Genomic DNA, 13,201 nt, shown 5'->3' on the forward strand with positions numbered 1-13,201 from the left:
GTGACAGCCATTGTTATTTGGGGTACAATATCGAGGGGTCCATCTTAATGGGGGTACTGTCAAATTGTGTAGACTTAGATAAAAATGTTTTATTTTGATTGAAGTTATGGCTGTGTGAATTCCGTCAAAATTTTGCCTGTTCCGATCATTTTGTCTAACCTTTGATACATTACGGAGAATAAATCACTAATTTAGAGGCGGGCAAAACGGCTCTTTAGTGTGAACGGTTCTGAACCGTTCATTCGCTGCTGCGAACCGACTCAAATGAGCGGCTTATGGTTTACGTTTCATTTGTTCACCAAGCTGACAGTTCGGTAAATTACGATTCGCGAACCAAAATTCGTGTCACCTTCGAGTGCGTTTAAAGAACCACGGTTCTTTTCCAAGCGCCGTTCGTTTGAACGCTCTTCCTTGTGAACCGATTCATTTAAACCTAAAAATTCGAACCAATCTCTTCTACTCATGCAGGCTCAGCTGCAAAGCACAATATTTTTTCTGAAATAAATATTAATGTTTTATTTTGATATCCTACTGTTACAATAATTCTTATCTTTGTGTCAGGGCTATTTTTTCGGGTATACATCTGCAAATGTGTGTTGTTTACTGCACTGCAGCGACACTGGCATTCTATATATTTCCTGATTCTACTGGGTAACGTTTTCTAGAGCATGATTTATTACCAGCTTGTTTATATCATTCTCATTCATTCCAAAAGCACCATTTTAATATATGTAGCATGATTAAACACGCGAGTTTTAGACTTCATTGCATTCTAGATACAATTGTCGACAATCTAATCCTATCCGGCCGTTTCTTCCAGCTTCATATAAAACTTCAAAGGATTTGGTAGTCTGCCTTTCCATCATGTAGCTCGTCACGTAACTGAAAAAAAAAGATTTATTTTTGTGATTTCAATGAAGTAATTAATTGGGTGGAAGTGGATCCGGGAGTTTGGAATTTGATATGGTTGATAATATTCTATGACTTTTCCACATACAGAACTGTCCGTAGCTGAATGTGTGAAAATTATTTCCGACATATTCTGTCTTTTGCACTCTTTAACAAATCGCTATTCTGCTTCACGCAAACTCGAAACTAATGTAGGTGTCTCCACTGCGGCACCATCATAACGGATTGCAAACAGCTTCAGCCAGGGCCCTAGCTTATGTCAAAATTTTATCGTGAAAATGTGTGTGTGTGTGTGTGTGTGTGTGTGTGTGTGTGTGTGTGTGTGTGTGTGTGTGTGTGTGTGTGTGTGTGTGTGTGTGTGTGTGTGTGTGTGTGTGTGTGTGTGTGTGTGTGTGTGTGTGTGTGTGTGTGTGTGTTTTTTTTTTTTTAACGAGTAGGGAAATCTGCTATCAGACACCTGAGAAGACAACTCAGGGAGTGGGGTTTGGTATCCCGACCCCCTACTGGGGCGTGCGGATCCAGACCCACTAAAACCCTACTCGAGTCTCCAGCCTCAATCCCCCCTGGAACCATCTTATCGGTATTACTTCAGGGAGGGGCTATTGTGCTTAACGCACGCTCTTAGATAACTACTGGACTATGCTAGTTAGGCTGTTTATTCGCCGTTGATCGGCTTTCCAGCGGTTTTGTAGCTCAAGTACGATCTGGGTAGCAGCCGCATTGACCGCACCCCAGACGTCCGAGCTAGAACACATCCTTTGGACTAAGTTATCCGGAGTAGTGTCCTGTCCGCTAACTGCCATCATGTTGCTTCTCACGCCCGCGAAACGAAGGCATATGAAGAAAGCATGTTCTGCAGTTTCCTCAACGTCCGCGCATTCGGGACACTCGGGGGACTCCGCATGCCCAAATTTGTGCAGATACTGTCTAAAACAACCATGCCCTGACAGAATCTGTGTCAGGTGGAAGTTGACTTCGCCATGACGCCTGTTGACCCATCCGGATAGTTCCGGGATAAGTCTATGTGTCCACCGGCCTTTTGTGGAATCAGACCATGCCCGCTGCCATGTGATCATCGAGGCCGATCTTGTGGTACTCCGTATGCCTCTAGTTCCACGTTGGTTGAAGCACTCTACGTCCTCGCTGATGATGATACCAATAGGCATCATACCCGCTAAGACGCAGATTGTGTCATGTGAAACTGTGCGATACGCACTCGCCACTCTTAAGCACATGAGACGATAGGTGCTTTCCAGCTTGGCTAGATAGCTTTTGGTACCTAACGCCGATGACCACACCGGCCCGCCATACCTGAGTATGGACTGGACCACGTTGGCTAAAAGCCTTCGCTTGCTGCCACATACCGCAGAGCTATTAGACATCATACGAGGCAATGCCGAAATAGCTGTGAAAGCCTTCTTGCAGGTATAGTCGACGTGGCTCCCGAACTTGAGCTTGTCGTCGACCATGACTCCAAGGAGTTTTAAGAACCGCGTTGACGAAATAGTGCAGTCCCCGACACTGATATATGCTTGCTGCACCGACTTGCGGTTGTTCACCACGATAACCTCCGTTTTATGATGCGCTAGGTCCAGTTTCCTGGATCGCATCCAATCTTCAACAATGCTTATAGAGTGGGCAGCCGTCAACTCAACCTCTCTGATAGATTCACCGTAGACTTCCAAGGTGATATCGTCCGCAAAGCCGACAATCGCCACCCCTACCGGAAACTTTAGCTTCAACACCTCGTCATACATGACGTTCCACAACACCGGGCCCAGTATGGAACCTTGCGGAACCCCTGAGGTGATTGGAACGCATTTCTGACCCTCCTCCGTATTGTAGCATAGCACACGATTCTGGAAATAATTTTCCAGAATTCTGTACAGCGACACCGGCACTCGGACGTTCCGAAGCGAGCTGGCTATGGAGTCCCAGCTAGCGCTATTAAACGCATTTCTCACGTCGAGCGTGACAACTGCGCAATAACGAATACCTGTCCTCTTGGGCTGGATTGCCACCTCGGCTGTCTTAGTGACAGACAAGATGGCATCCACCGTAGATTTGCCTTTTCGGAAGCCGAATTGGTTCCTTGACAGACCGTTTGTACCCTCCGTGTACTGTACGAGTCTGTTAAGGATAACCCTCTCCAGCACCTTGCCGGCAGTATCGAGTAGACAGATCGGCCTATATGACGAGGGGACACCCGGAGGTTTTCCCGGCTTCGGCAATAGGACCAGGTTCTGTCGCTTCCATCTGTCCGGGAAGTGGCCAGCTTCCAGGCATCTATTCATTACTGCCCCGAATAATTCGGGAGCCTCTAAAATAGCCGCTTTAATGGCCATATTCGGGATACCGTCTGGCCCCGGTGCCTTGCTCACCTTTAGGGATTTAGCGATATCAATGAGTTCCTCGTTCGTAACCGTCACTTCCTCCCCGACCTCCAAATCGCCGTCGCTCACGTTACTTTGGATGTTCGGCTGGGAGGCTATGGTCTGAGATACTGGAACGTCGGCCGTGGGACGACTCAGCGGCCTGGGGCCAGGGCCTTAGCTAGTGGCGCGGAAAGAGGCCCTCGATGATCCGCTCCAGCATCTCTGGCGATTGCTCAGCGGGCGCCATCACACCCTTGGTCTTTGCCATTACGACTCTGTAGGCATCACCCCACGGGTTCGCATTGGCACTAGCACATAACCTTTCAAAGCAGTCTCGTTTACTAGCTTTTATCCCGCTCTTAAGCACTGCGTGTGCAGCAACAAGTGCTACTCGACATTCAGCCCTGCTTTCATCCGAACGAGCTCTTTGCATAATTCTCGCACGAAAGCACGCTCCGCGGAGTTCCGCAATTTCATCTGTCCACCAGTAAGCCGGTGACCTGCCATACCTAGGACGACCTTTCCTAGGCATGGTAGCGTCACATGCTCGCGACAGTACCTCAACCAAATGATCAGCGTTCGGATCGGGCATACCGCGATCACCGCACTCTCTCCGGATCGCTTCCACAAATACTTCGGGATCGAAGTATGATGTCTTCCATCCACGGGTGGTTGGAGTGTTGGCCCTACTCGCCGCCTGCCACCTCGTTATCTGACCGACACCATAGCGGACCGCCTGATGGTTACTGTGAGTGTAGCCATTATCTACCCTCCAGTCTCCTATCAGACCAGGACTGCCGAAAGTCACGTCGATGATAGACTCCGCACCGTTCCTACTGAAGGTACCTGTTTTGCCGACGTTGACCAGATCTACGTTAAGCTTTGCCAGAGCTTCAAGCAGAATCCGACCTCTATGGTTCGTGCGACGACTTCCCCACTCTACCGCCCAAGCGTTAAAGTCGCCCGCCACAACCACCGGCCTTAAACCAGTCAGCACAACTGATACTCGGTCTACCATCCGCGTAAACTGCTCGATAGACCAACTCGGCGGAGCATAACAACTGCAGTAGAACACTCCACCCACTTTGGCAACCGCAAATCCCTCGTCTGCAGTTGACACAACCTCCTGAACCGGGAACCTGCTTGTTGTCCATATAGCCGCCGTCGCAGACCTATCCGAGACCCAGTTGCCGTTTCCGGCAGGGACGCGATATGGATCCGAGACTATGGCAATGTCCATTGCTGACTCAGAAACTGCTTGGTGTAACAGCTGCTGAGCCGTGCTGCAGTGGTTCAGGTTGAGTTGTGTCACTTGCACTATGAACGTGGCTTAGTCGCCGGCACACCGGCCGGGCACCTTGGACATCCCGTTACGTGCTTTGCGTCCCGTTTACCGGTACAGATCAGGCACTTAGGAGGCTCCGCGCAGTCCTTTGCTTTATGGCCAGCACTGCCACATCTCCTGTACAACTGGCTCCTATCTGGCCCCTTGCAGTTCCAGGCTTTATGTCCGTGCTCGAAACACCGGAAGCAAGCTTCCGACTGCTTGGACACGCTCAGTGGGCATACCGACCACCCCACTTTTAGCCTAGCAGCTTTCAGGGCTTTGTCTCCGTCAGTCAGCGGAAGTCGTATGGTGGCTACCTGGGTCCCGGCCGGACCCTTGCGTAGGCGAACCGCCTCGGTTGCCACCACCACTCCACTTTGCTCTTTGAGAGCTTGTACGACCTCACGCACTTCGGTGATCTCGTCCAGGTTCTTAAGCTGGAGAGTCACTTCTGGTGTGAGAGCACGTGCCTTCACTCCGTCCCCGAGCACTCCTTCCGCTATGGGCTTGTATGCGGAACTCTTCTTTGTGGCGTCCTTCTTTAACTCGAGGAACATATCGCCCGTGCGTGAGCGGCGGATGCTCCGTACGTCCGCGGCCAGATCCTTGAGTAGGGCGTCTCCTCTCATGGCCTTCAGAACCTCCGAGTATTTCGACCCGTCGGTTTTCAGGATAAGAGCGTCGCCCTTCTTCGCTCGCTTTCTTGCCGGTTTAGGTGGAGCAGTTTTTTTACTGGAGCCTCCTCCGCCTTTTCTCTTGGCCCTAACCTCGGTCCACGGGCCACCTGTCTTGGAGCTTCCCGCTGGTTCATCGGTTAGCTCTGCCAACCCGCTAGCCTGAGGGCTTTTACCGATCAGGCGTTTTTTCGGTCCGCAGGGGTGCTATCCCCCGGGGACTGTCTCGGGCGCTTGGCGGATGCCTTACCGCTGCTGGTAGCGCTTTCCGTAGCCTCCTGGGCCGCGTTACGACACTCCGTCAACGGGCAAGCGTCCGTTTGTACTGCCTTCGACGCCTTCACGGTCACCTTCTTAGCCTCTCCTGCACGCGCCACGAGGTCGTTGTGCGTTTTGGTCGCTGCATTCAAGGTTCTCCGAAGCATGAGCAAGCTCTGCTTCAGGTCCTTGGAGAAATTGCCGCGACCTGACGTAAACTCGATTATTACATCGAGCTGCTGTGACGCTGCTACCACTTTAGGTACAGCGTCTCTATTTTTCTCCATCGCCCTGATAAGCGCTGGGCCGTTCATCGCTGTGTCCGGCGTGGTAGGCATACCGCTGCCTTTGCCACCTACACTAGCGCTCCTAGTTGCATACTTCTCCACCCTTGGTGGAGAACGCTGGATGCCTCCTCTAGCGAACGGGTTTTCCACCGTATCCACACTTGTTGTATTTTTGATTTTGTCTTCCATAAGAATCCCACGAGTTGAGGGAAAAGAAAAGTCCGCCACATCAGAGCCCCTCATGATGCGGTAAGGGCTGATTACTGTGGAGGGCGCTCTGGTACTCCACAGGCTCCGTTTGGGGCTGAGTATTTATAGAACCCCCCCCTACCATTCATCCCTCGGCACGGGTCGCATGACACCTTGGATTAGGGATTTATCCATTCATGTTTTTACTTTTAGCCATGGATAATAGCTATTAAAACCATCCTCCTTTGGGGGCTTTGGACCCTCTGCTCAGGTTCTCGGTATTTTCAGGTTCATCGAACATGCTTCTACCGAGATCCGTCATTTGCAGGCGGAGAGTTTACACTCAGCCTTCGCATGAGGAGCGTATCCCGGATGGTACCACGAGGAGGTAGAGATAGGAGTTGCTAAATAAGAGGCTGTGGAACTTCGTGATAGTTCTGGAGCGCATTATTCAACCATTTACCATCCGTGTGTGTGTGTGTGTGTGTGTGTGTGTGTGTGTGTGTGTGTGTGTGTGTGTGTGTGTGTGTGTGTGTGTGTGTGTGTGTGTGTGTGTGTGTGTGTGTGTGTGTGTGTGTGTGTGTGTGTGTGTGTGTGTGTGTGTGTGTGTGTGTGTGTGTGTGTGTGTGTGTGTGTGTGTGTGTGTGTGTGTGTGTGTGTGTGTGTGTGTGTGTGTGTGTGTGTGTGTGTGTGTGTGTGTGTGTGTGTGTGTGTGTGTGTGTGTGTGTGTGTGTGTGTGTGTGTGTGTGTGTGTGTGTGTGTGTGTGTGTGTGTGTGTGTGTGTGTGTGTCTTAAAGATAAAATACCTCCCGATGAGCAGTCGGGGATTTATCAGATTCCATGCAAAGATTGCCCGGCCGTCTACAAAGGTCAAACACGTCGCAAGTTCAAAACTCGCCTAAAGGAACATATGAAAGCAGTGGAACACAACAGAACGTGTGATTCTAGTGTTGCATCACATAGTGGTAACCAGGTACATAAAATCGATTGGGAGAGTGCTAAATTAATTAAAACTCTGAAGAAGGTTTCATTGCTTAATGCTTGGGAATCAATGTTCATTTCCAATGCAGCGAAACCGCTTATGAATGATGATGACGCACCAATAATCTCGCCTCTCTTCAATCTTATAAGAAAAAATTTAGCTGTGACATCTTTCTCACTCTCTCTACGACGCACATAGGAGTATTTGACCCAAAAAGTTGGCCATAAGTCCGAAATATGCAATGCATGATTTTTATTTATATGTAGTATCTGTAATCTCAGCGTAGTCTACTAGTCACGCTAGTATGATTTTGAACTGAATTCATGCTTTTCTTCGCTCAGCAAACTGCCTATTTAGAACGCCATTCGGCAGTAAATTTTTTCGCTTTTAAAATGCGTTCTTTCGCTCGTTGGTGCAAAAACCTAAAAATCCGAGTGAAATAGTGTCTATTCACCATGGGTAAGTATTTATCAGCAAAGAAGAATGTTTTTTAATAGTTTTCATGTATAATTGCATAAAATAAATGAATGTCTTCGATGCGAATAGTGATTACGAAAATTACCCCAAAAATAGTGGTAAGATCTTGATACTTTAATCAATGTTTTAGTAACCTTCCGAGCATGTCCCGGCAAAATTTCAATCACCATCAGATAGGTCAAACATCACAGAATGTAGTGGAATCGAAAAATCTTCCGCATGGTTCCGCTTTGTCGTTTTTTAGACATTTAATTTTTTTAAGGTAGGAGTCGTGCGGGTAAGACCGGCACAGGGGATAAGACCAGCACCCATAGATTTTTACTAGAATGCATTAATCAATTGTGTTATTAAACACTCAACATATTTGTATTCTTTATTACAGATGTTTTAAAACAGATCTTACTAAATCGTCAAATATCAAAATAATAAATAAAATAAACGCGAGTGTCGCTGTTGCGCAGCCCGTTGCAACTTTTCGCGAGTAGGTTTTAAGGTTTATTTCTCAGAAGAAGTTTCAAACTAAATTTTAAGTTTTTATATATTCTAGCTAGTATGGTTTTTCATCAGTGAGATTTAAGTAGGAATATGATTAATAAATGTATAAAAATCGTCTTCTTAAAAAACGTGCTATGGGAGTAAGACCGGCACCTTTCAAACGGGGTAAGAAAGGCACACTTGCAGGTCGCCGGCAACAGTCAAATTCTGCGTTTGTCTCGCCCTGAATCATTTCACACACTCGTTCAAAGTCATTTATAGAGAAAAAGATGTTATTCAATGTTACGGATAACCCTCATTATGGTTACCGTACATGTACCGTATTAATGACTATCGTCCGATCAACAAATCAGTAAACTGACCACACAAACAATGAGCAACATACACTCACGCTTCATAGCATCGCTGAATATACGAATATCGTGAGCAACGCAAAAGCGTAAATTACTGCTTTCTGCTGCTTGTAAAGCCACTAACACTACTTAAACTATTCCCTTTTCGTGGTAATATTATTTTGAATACTTTCCGGCGTCCCCGGGCATTCTTTATCCGATAAATCGAACACACTCAATGTTCAATATTCAATTTTTGAACGAATTCTGATGTTCACATTGAGGTTCTGTTCGTGATAAAATTCAAAGCTGATGCGTGCATTATCGGCGAGGCAGGCGAATAGTGTGTGTTCATGAGGGATGTACATCGATTCAAATGATCACTTTTTCGCGAATTCTCCAACCACTGCTGATTAGTAGTGTATATCAAGTATAAGTGGAACTAAATGCTTTAAGAAGTACTGTGAGTACTTCATAGATACTTCAAAGCTATTAGGATGCTACTTGAAGTTCTGAAGTAACTTTAGTTGCTAACAAGTTCTGCGTGCATGCTTTTGGCCACGAAATGATTTTTTGACGTAGGACTACGTTTTACGGCAGGTTTTGAGATAGGGTGTCATTCCAAAAAATCGAAAAATGCGAGCGTCACAAAAAATGAAAGGTTTTGAGCGCTAATACCTCAGCGGTTTTCCTATCAATTTTCAATATTCTTACACCAATCGATCGGAAAATCTTCAAAGAATTGACCCAAATGAAGAAAAGTATGGATTCTAGATGTTGAACTATTGAAAAATTGAAAATAATGACTGAAGTTTTTGGAGCGCCTTAGTAGAATACGAAACCTAAAAATAAAAAATAAGAAAACTTATCCAATTTAATTCTACTATGTGTATTTTATTCAATGACAAATACGTATTTCGCCTACGACTTGCAGGCTTCCTCAGTTTTTGTGTTTTCGAAAACAGACACTGAGGAAGCCTGCAAGTCGTAGGCGAAATACGTATCTGTCATTGAATAAAATACACATAGTAGAATTAAATTGGATAAGTTTTCTTATTTTTTATTTTTAGGTGAAAATAATGAACCTATGTTTCACCAGAATTCTCGCTTCGTGATTGGTTGGAAGATTCTTTGCGATGATCTAAACCTATACCAATTTGATATCTGTGCTTGGGAAGTAAACCAGAACAAGTGACTAAGTTCGCTCATTTCAACAAAATTTCTTAACACAGCGGTTAAACCTAGACCATTTTGATGTCCTTGCTTGGGAAGTACGCCAGGAAGAGTGACAAAACCCCCTCGTGCCTAGTGATGTCTGTTAATCGTTCGATTAATTCAACTAATCGAATAACTATAAAAATATTCGAATAATTTTTAATCGAATACTGCCAGCACGAGTAGTGGAATTAATCGAATAGTTCAAAGGAAATAATATGAATGCGAATAATCCCCGAATAATGGCCGCTAATCGTTCATAATCGTTCGATTAATCGAATTAATGAAAAAAGTATTCGAATATTTCTAATCGAATACCACTAGTACGAATAGTTGAATTAATCGATTAGTGCAGACAACGCTCGCCGATTAATCGGTAATCGAATAATTGAAAATTTCGGATATCACTACGCATGCTTACCGATCGTTTCATTAGAAGTGTATTGAAAAGATATGCTGTTGATAAAATAGGATTGAATTGGTAAAATCCCTTCAACCATGGGTAATATAAACAATCTTTAATTTCAGTAAGATAGCAGGAAAGCTATAGTTTGTGTTCTTGATTTTGTTAAATTGTTTTCAAATGCACACTCTTTTGAGAATTGAACGTATGCAATATTACTACTTTGGTAAATGTTACATACAACGCATGTAGCATGTATATAAGTTGCATATAGCATGTATACATGAAGAATCGAATGATTACAAGCATGAATACATGCTACTATCACTACAAAGAGGCTTACGTAGTCCTGCGTCCTGCGTAGTCCTTGTACACAACCCCTCTGATTTTGACGTAGGACTACGTCTTACTGCAAGTTTTGAGATAGGGTGTCATTCCAAAAAATCGAAAAAAGCGGGCGTCACGAAAAATGAAAGGTTTTGAACGCTAATAGCTCAGCGGTTTTCCGACAGATTTTCAATATTCTTACACCAATCGATTGGAAAATCTTCTAAGAATTGACCCAAATAAAGAAAAGTGTGGATTCTTGATGCTGAATTATCGAAAAATTGAAAATAATGAACCTATGTTTTACCAGAATTCTCGCTTCGTGATTGGTTGTTGGAAACGACGTCATCAAAGTCGAAACGCGTTTTCACGCTTCGGCTTATAATTCAGTCAATTTTCAATAGATTTCCAAGATATTTACACCAATTGATCGGAAAATCGATTGAAAATATTGAAAATACAGAAAACTATTGATTTTGTTTTTGAAATTGAATTTGAAAAATTTTTGTTTTTGAATTGATTTTGAAAATTTGAATTATTTTCATATTTTTGCCTTCCCTCGTCAGTGCTTCCCTAGCATGGATGACAGAAATATATACGATATAAGCTATGGGTTAAGCTTCCCTATGATTGTATTTAATTTACGCCCTATAGAATCCGATCGAAAATTGTTGAGCTTCAGCTGTTGCTGCTTCCCACGGATAAGGCAATGAAGACATGCAAATTCACCAAGCGAGGTGCCAACACCAGCTCCAAAGCTGGAGCACTCGTTTCGCTGCCGTAAAGGAATATCTGGCTGCTGAAGTTCTGGAAGTGGCAGGAAATATGCTGCTCGCGACAACGAAACGATCAGAATTATCGTCACTTGCAGCTGGCCATCCGCAACAACGAAGAGTTGAACAAATTGCTGTCCCGTGTCACCACTGCTATGAGAAGTGTCTTTCCGAACATCCAAACTGTGTTGTTGCTGCCCAAGAAGACGGAAAAGAAGGCTTAAATTTCCAGCATATCACGTCGAAAAACCGTTCTTTTAAGAACGAAACATATGTTCACGAAGATTTAAGGAATTTTCACTTACTGCTTTTAGTTCTATTTGCTTTATCAGTGTTCTTTTGTAAGCCGCAGAAAAGTTGCGCAAAATTTTCAACTTTTTGAAAACTCGCGCGTACCGTCTACCGATTACCCGAGGAAAAGCACTATTCAACGTAGAAACATCATAAAACTTTATTTACTGTTTGGTTTAGTTACTGACTTGGCATCGTTTTAATAAAATACATTCAATCAATTCATGGATATAACGCCAAAATCGGTTGAGGATTGAATGTATATAATGTTTCTACTTTGATAAACGTTACGTATATAGCTTGTATACATGAAGAATCGTATTATTACATCATACATGGATACATCCTACTATCGCTACAAAGAGACTTTCGTGGTCCTACTTCACCTATGCCGTCGTGTCTTGTGCACAACCCCTCTGATTTTTTGTTTAAATTTCTGGTGATCAAATCAGCAGAACCTAAAACTATTTAAGCTTAATTATTTTTATTTGCCTGGCCCCAAGCTTTATGTTCTATAATTAACTCGCGCTGCATAAAGTTCTAAAACGAACTTTTACTTAAGAACAACTCATTGGCAAAATTCACATCGCTTGTATATGACAAAGATGACGCAGTGCATCGGGATAGATTTACAACGCGGAACACCCGGGTTCAAACCCAACAGCAGGCAAATGCAACGAATATAGAAGTTAGGTACACGGAGAATAAAAATGTAGTTTCAACCATATTTATGGTTGTTCTACGCACAAACAAAAATTTCGTTTTGTTTCAAACTGAAATGTATGATTGAAATGAGAATATTTATTGTTACATCAATGTCAACTTCAAATTTGAAAATACTTTACTTTTAATTCAAAACTGTTATTTACTTGATTCAAACAGAATCTCGTTTGGAAACAACAATATTTTCAGGTTGTTATAAAAATATTTTATTGAGGCTTAAAACAACAATCATTTTGTTTGAAACAAACTGGAGCTTTTTCGCTCCGTGTAGAAGTATAGACATAGAACATAGAAGTGCTGCTAAATTTGAGTTTTTTCTTAGTTTTTGACAGTTTTTTCGAAGCTGCTCAGCGTTCTATGCAGCGAACCCAGTGTAGTGTCTGTCTCGGTTGCCTCCGACCGAGCCCTCCGGAACACGGAACAACGTCCGTAAACGTTTACGTTCGTCCAAAAACTGACTCTTTGTTTTTAGAGCAAGCTTTATCATGCCATGTGTCAGTATACGTGAGTCTCATATTGAGCGATTCAAAGATTGCTCTCCTTGTCTCTTACCGTTCGTATGACAAATTCTCGCAACACATGCAAAGCAATTTCAGTTACACTGAAACAAATGATTTAGTTTCATTAGATTTATTTTTACGTTAATTCTTCTAACTTCGTACGTTCCCTACACCCAGGGCAGCTTGAAAGTTCGGTTAATTACTTAAAAGTGAAGCTGCTTAGCAAGTTATAGATTAATATACATTAAGCTATTTAACCCTCGTTAGATACCATTATTCGAACTCTTGGTTACTTGGGATGCTTCCGCGTATCTCTATCCAGCTTTTTACGAACCATAATATTTTACATTTCCTTAATACATCGCTCGTAACATACGGAAAGAAAACGTGCGATGTATTGTCGGTTACCCTATACCCATCGATAGGCAACCATGCTTTTTCGCCAACATCTCAGCGTGAGCGAAAATGAAATAGCATTTCATCACTTCGTTTCACTCGACTGCCAGCAGCTTGATTTGGGCCCGCTGTCAAATTTTGAGCCCAGGACATGCTGTCGCTGACGTTCACTGCAGCTCGATATAGAGATGTCGATGGGGTGGTATCCAGCTTTTTACGAGCCACAATTGCGAACGGTGTTCGTAATATTTAGGCAGCACTTTTGACA

The 13,201-nt window shown here is 44.0% G+C and overlaps 1 protein-coding gene across 4 annotated transcripts in view; it reads right to left on the reverse strand.

The window, feature by feature from the left end:
* Positions 1 to 533: 533 nt before the first annotated feature.
* LOC128733480 (uncharacterized) overlaps positions 534 to 13,201 on the reverse strand; it is a 179,871-nt gene continuing 167,203 nt past the window's right edge. For all 4 annotated transcript variants that reach the window (XM_053827091.1, XM_053827088.1, XM_053827089.1 and 1 more), the window contains one exon: positions 534 to 882. In XM_053827091.1, coding sequence (XP_053683066.1) covers positions 756 to 882 — 127 coding nt within the window. In that variant the 3' untranslated portion in view covers positions 534 to 755. The remainder of the gene's footprint in view (positions 883 to 13,201) is intronic.

Source organism: Sabethes cyaneus, chromosome 2 (genome assembly GCF_943734655.1).
Source record: "Sabethes cyaneus chromosome 2, idSabCyanKW18_F2, whole genome shotgun sequence".
Taxonomy (NCBI): Eukaryota; Metazoa; Arthropoda; class Insecta; order Diptera; family Culicidae; genus Sabethes; species Sabethes cyaneus.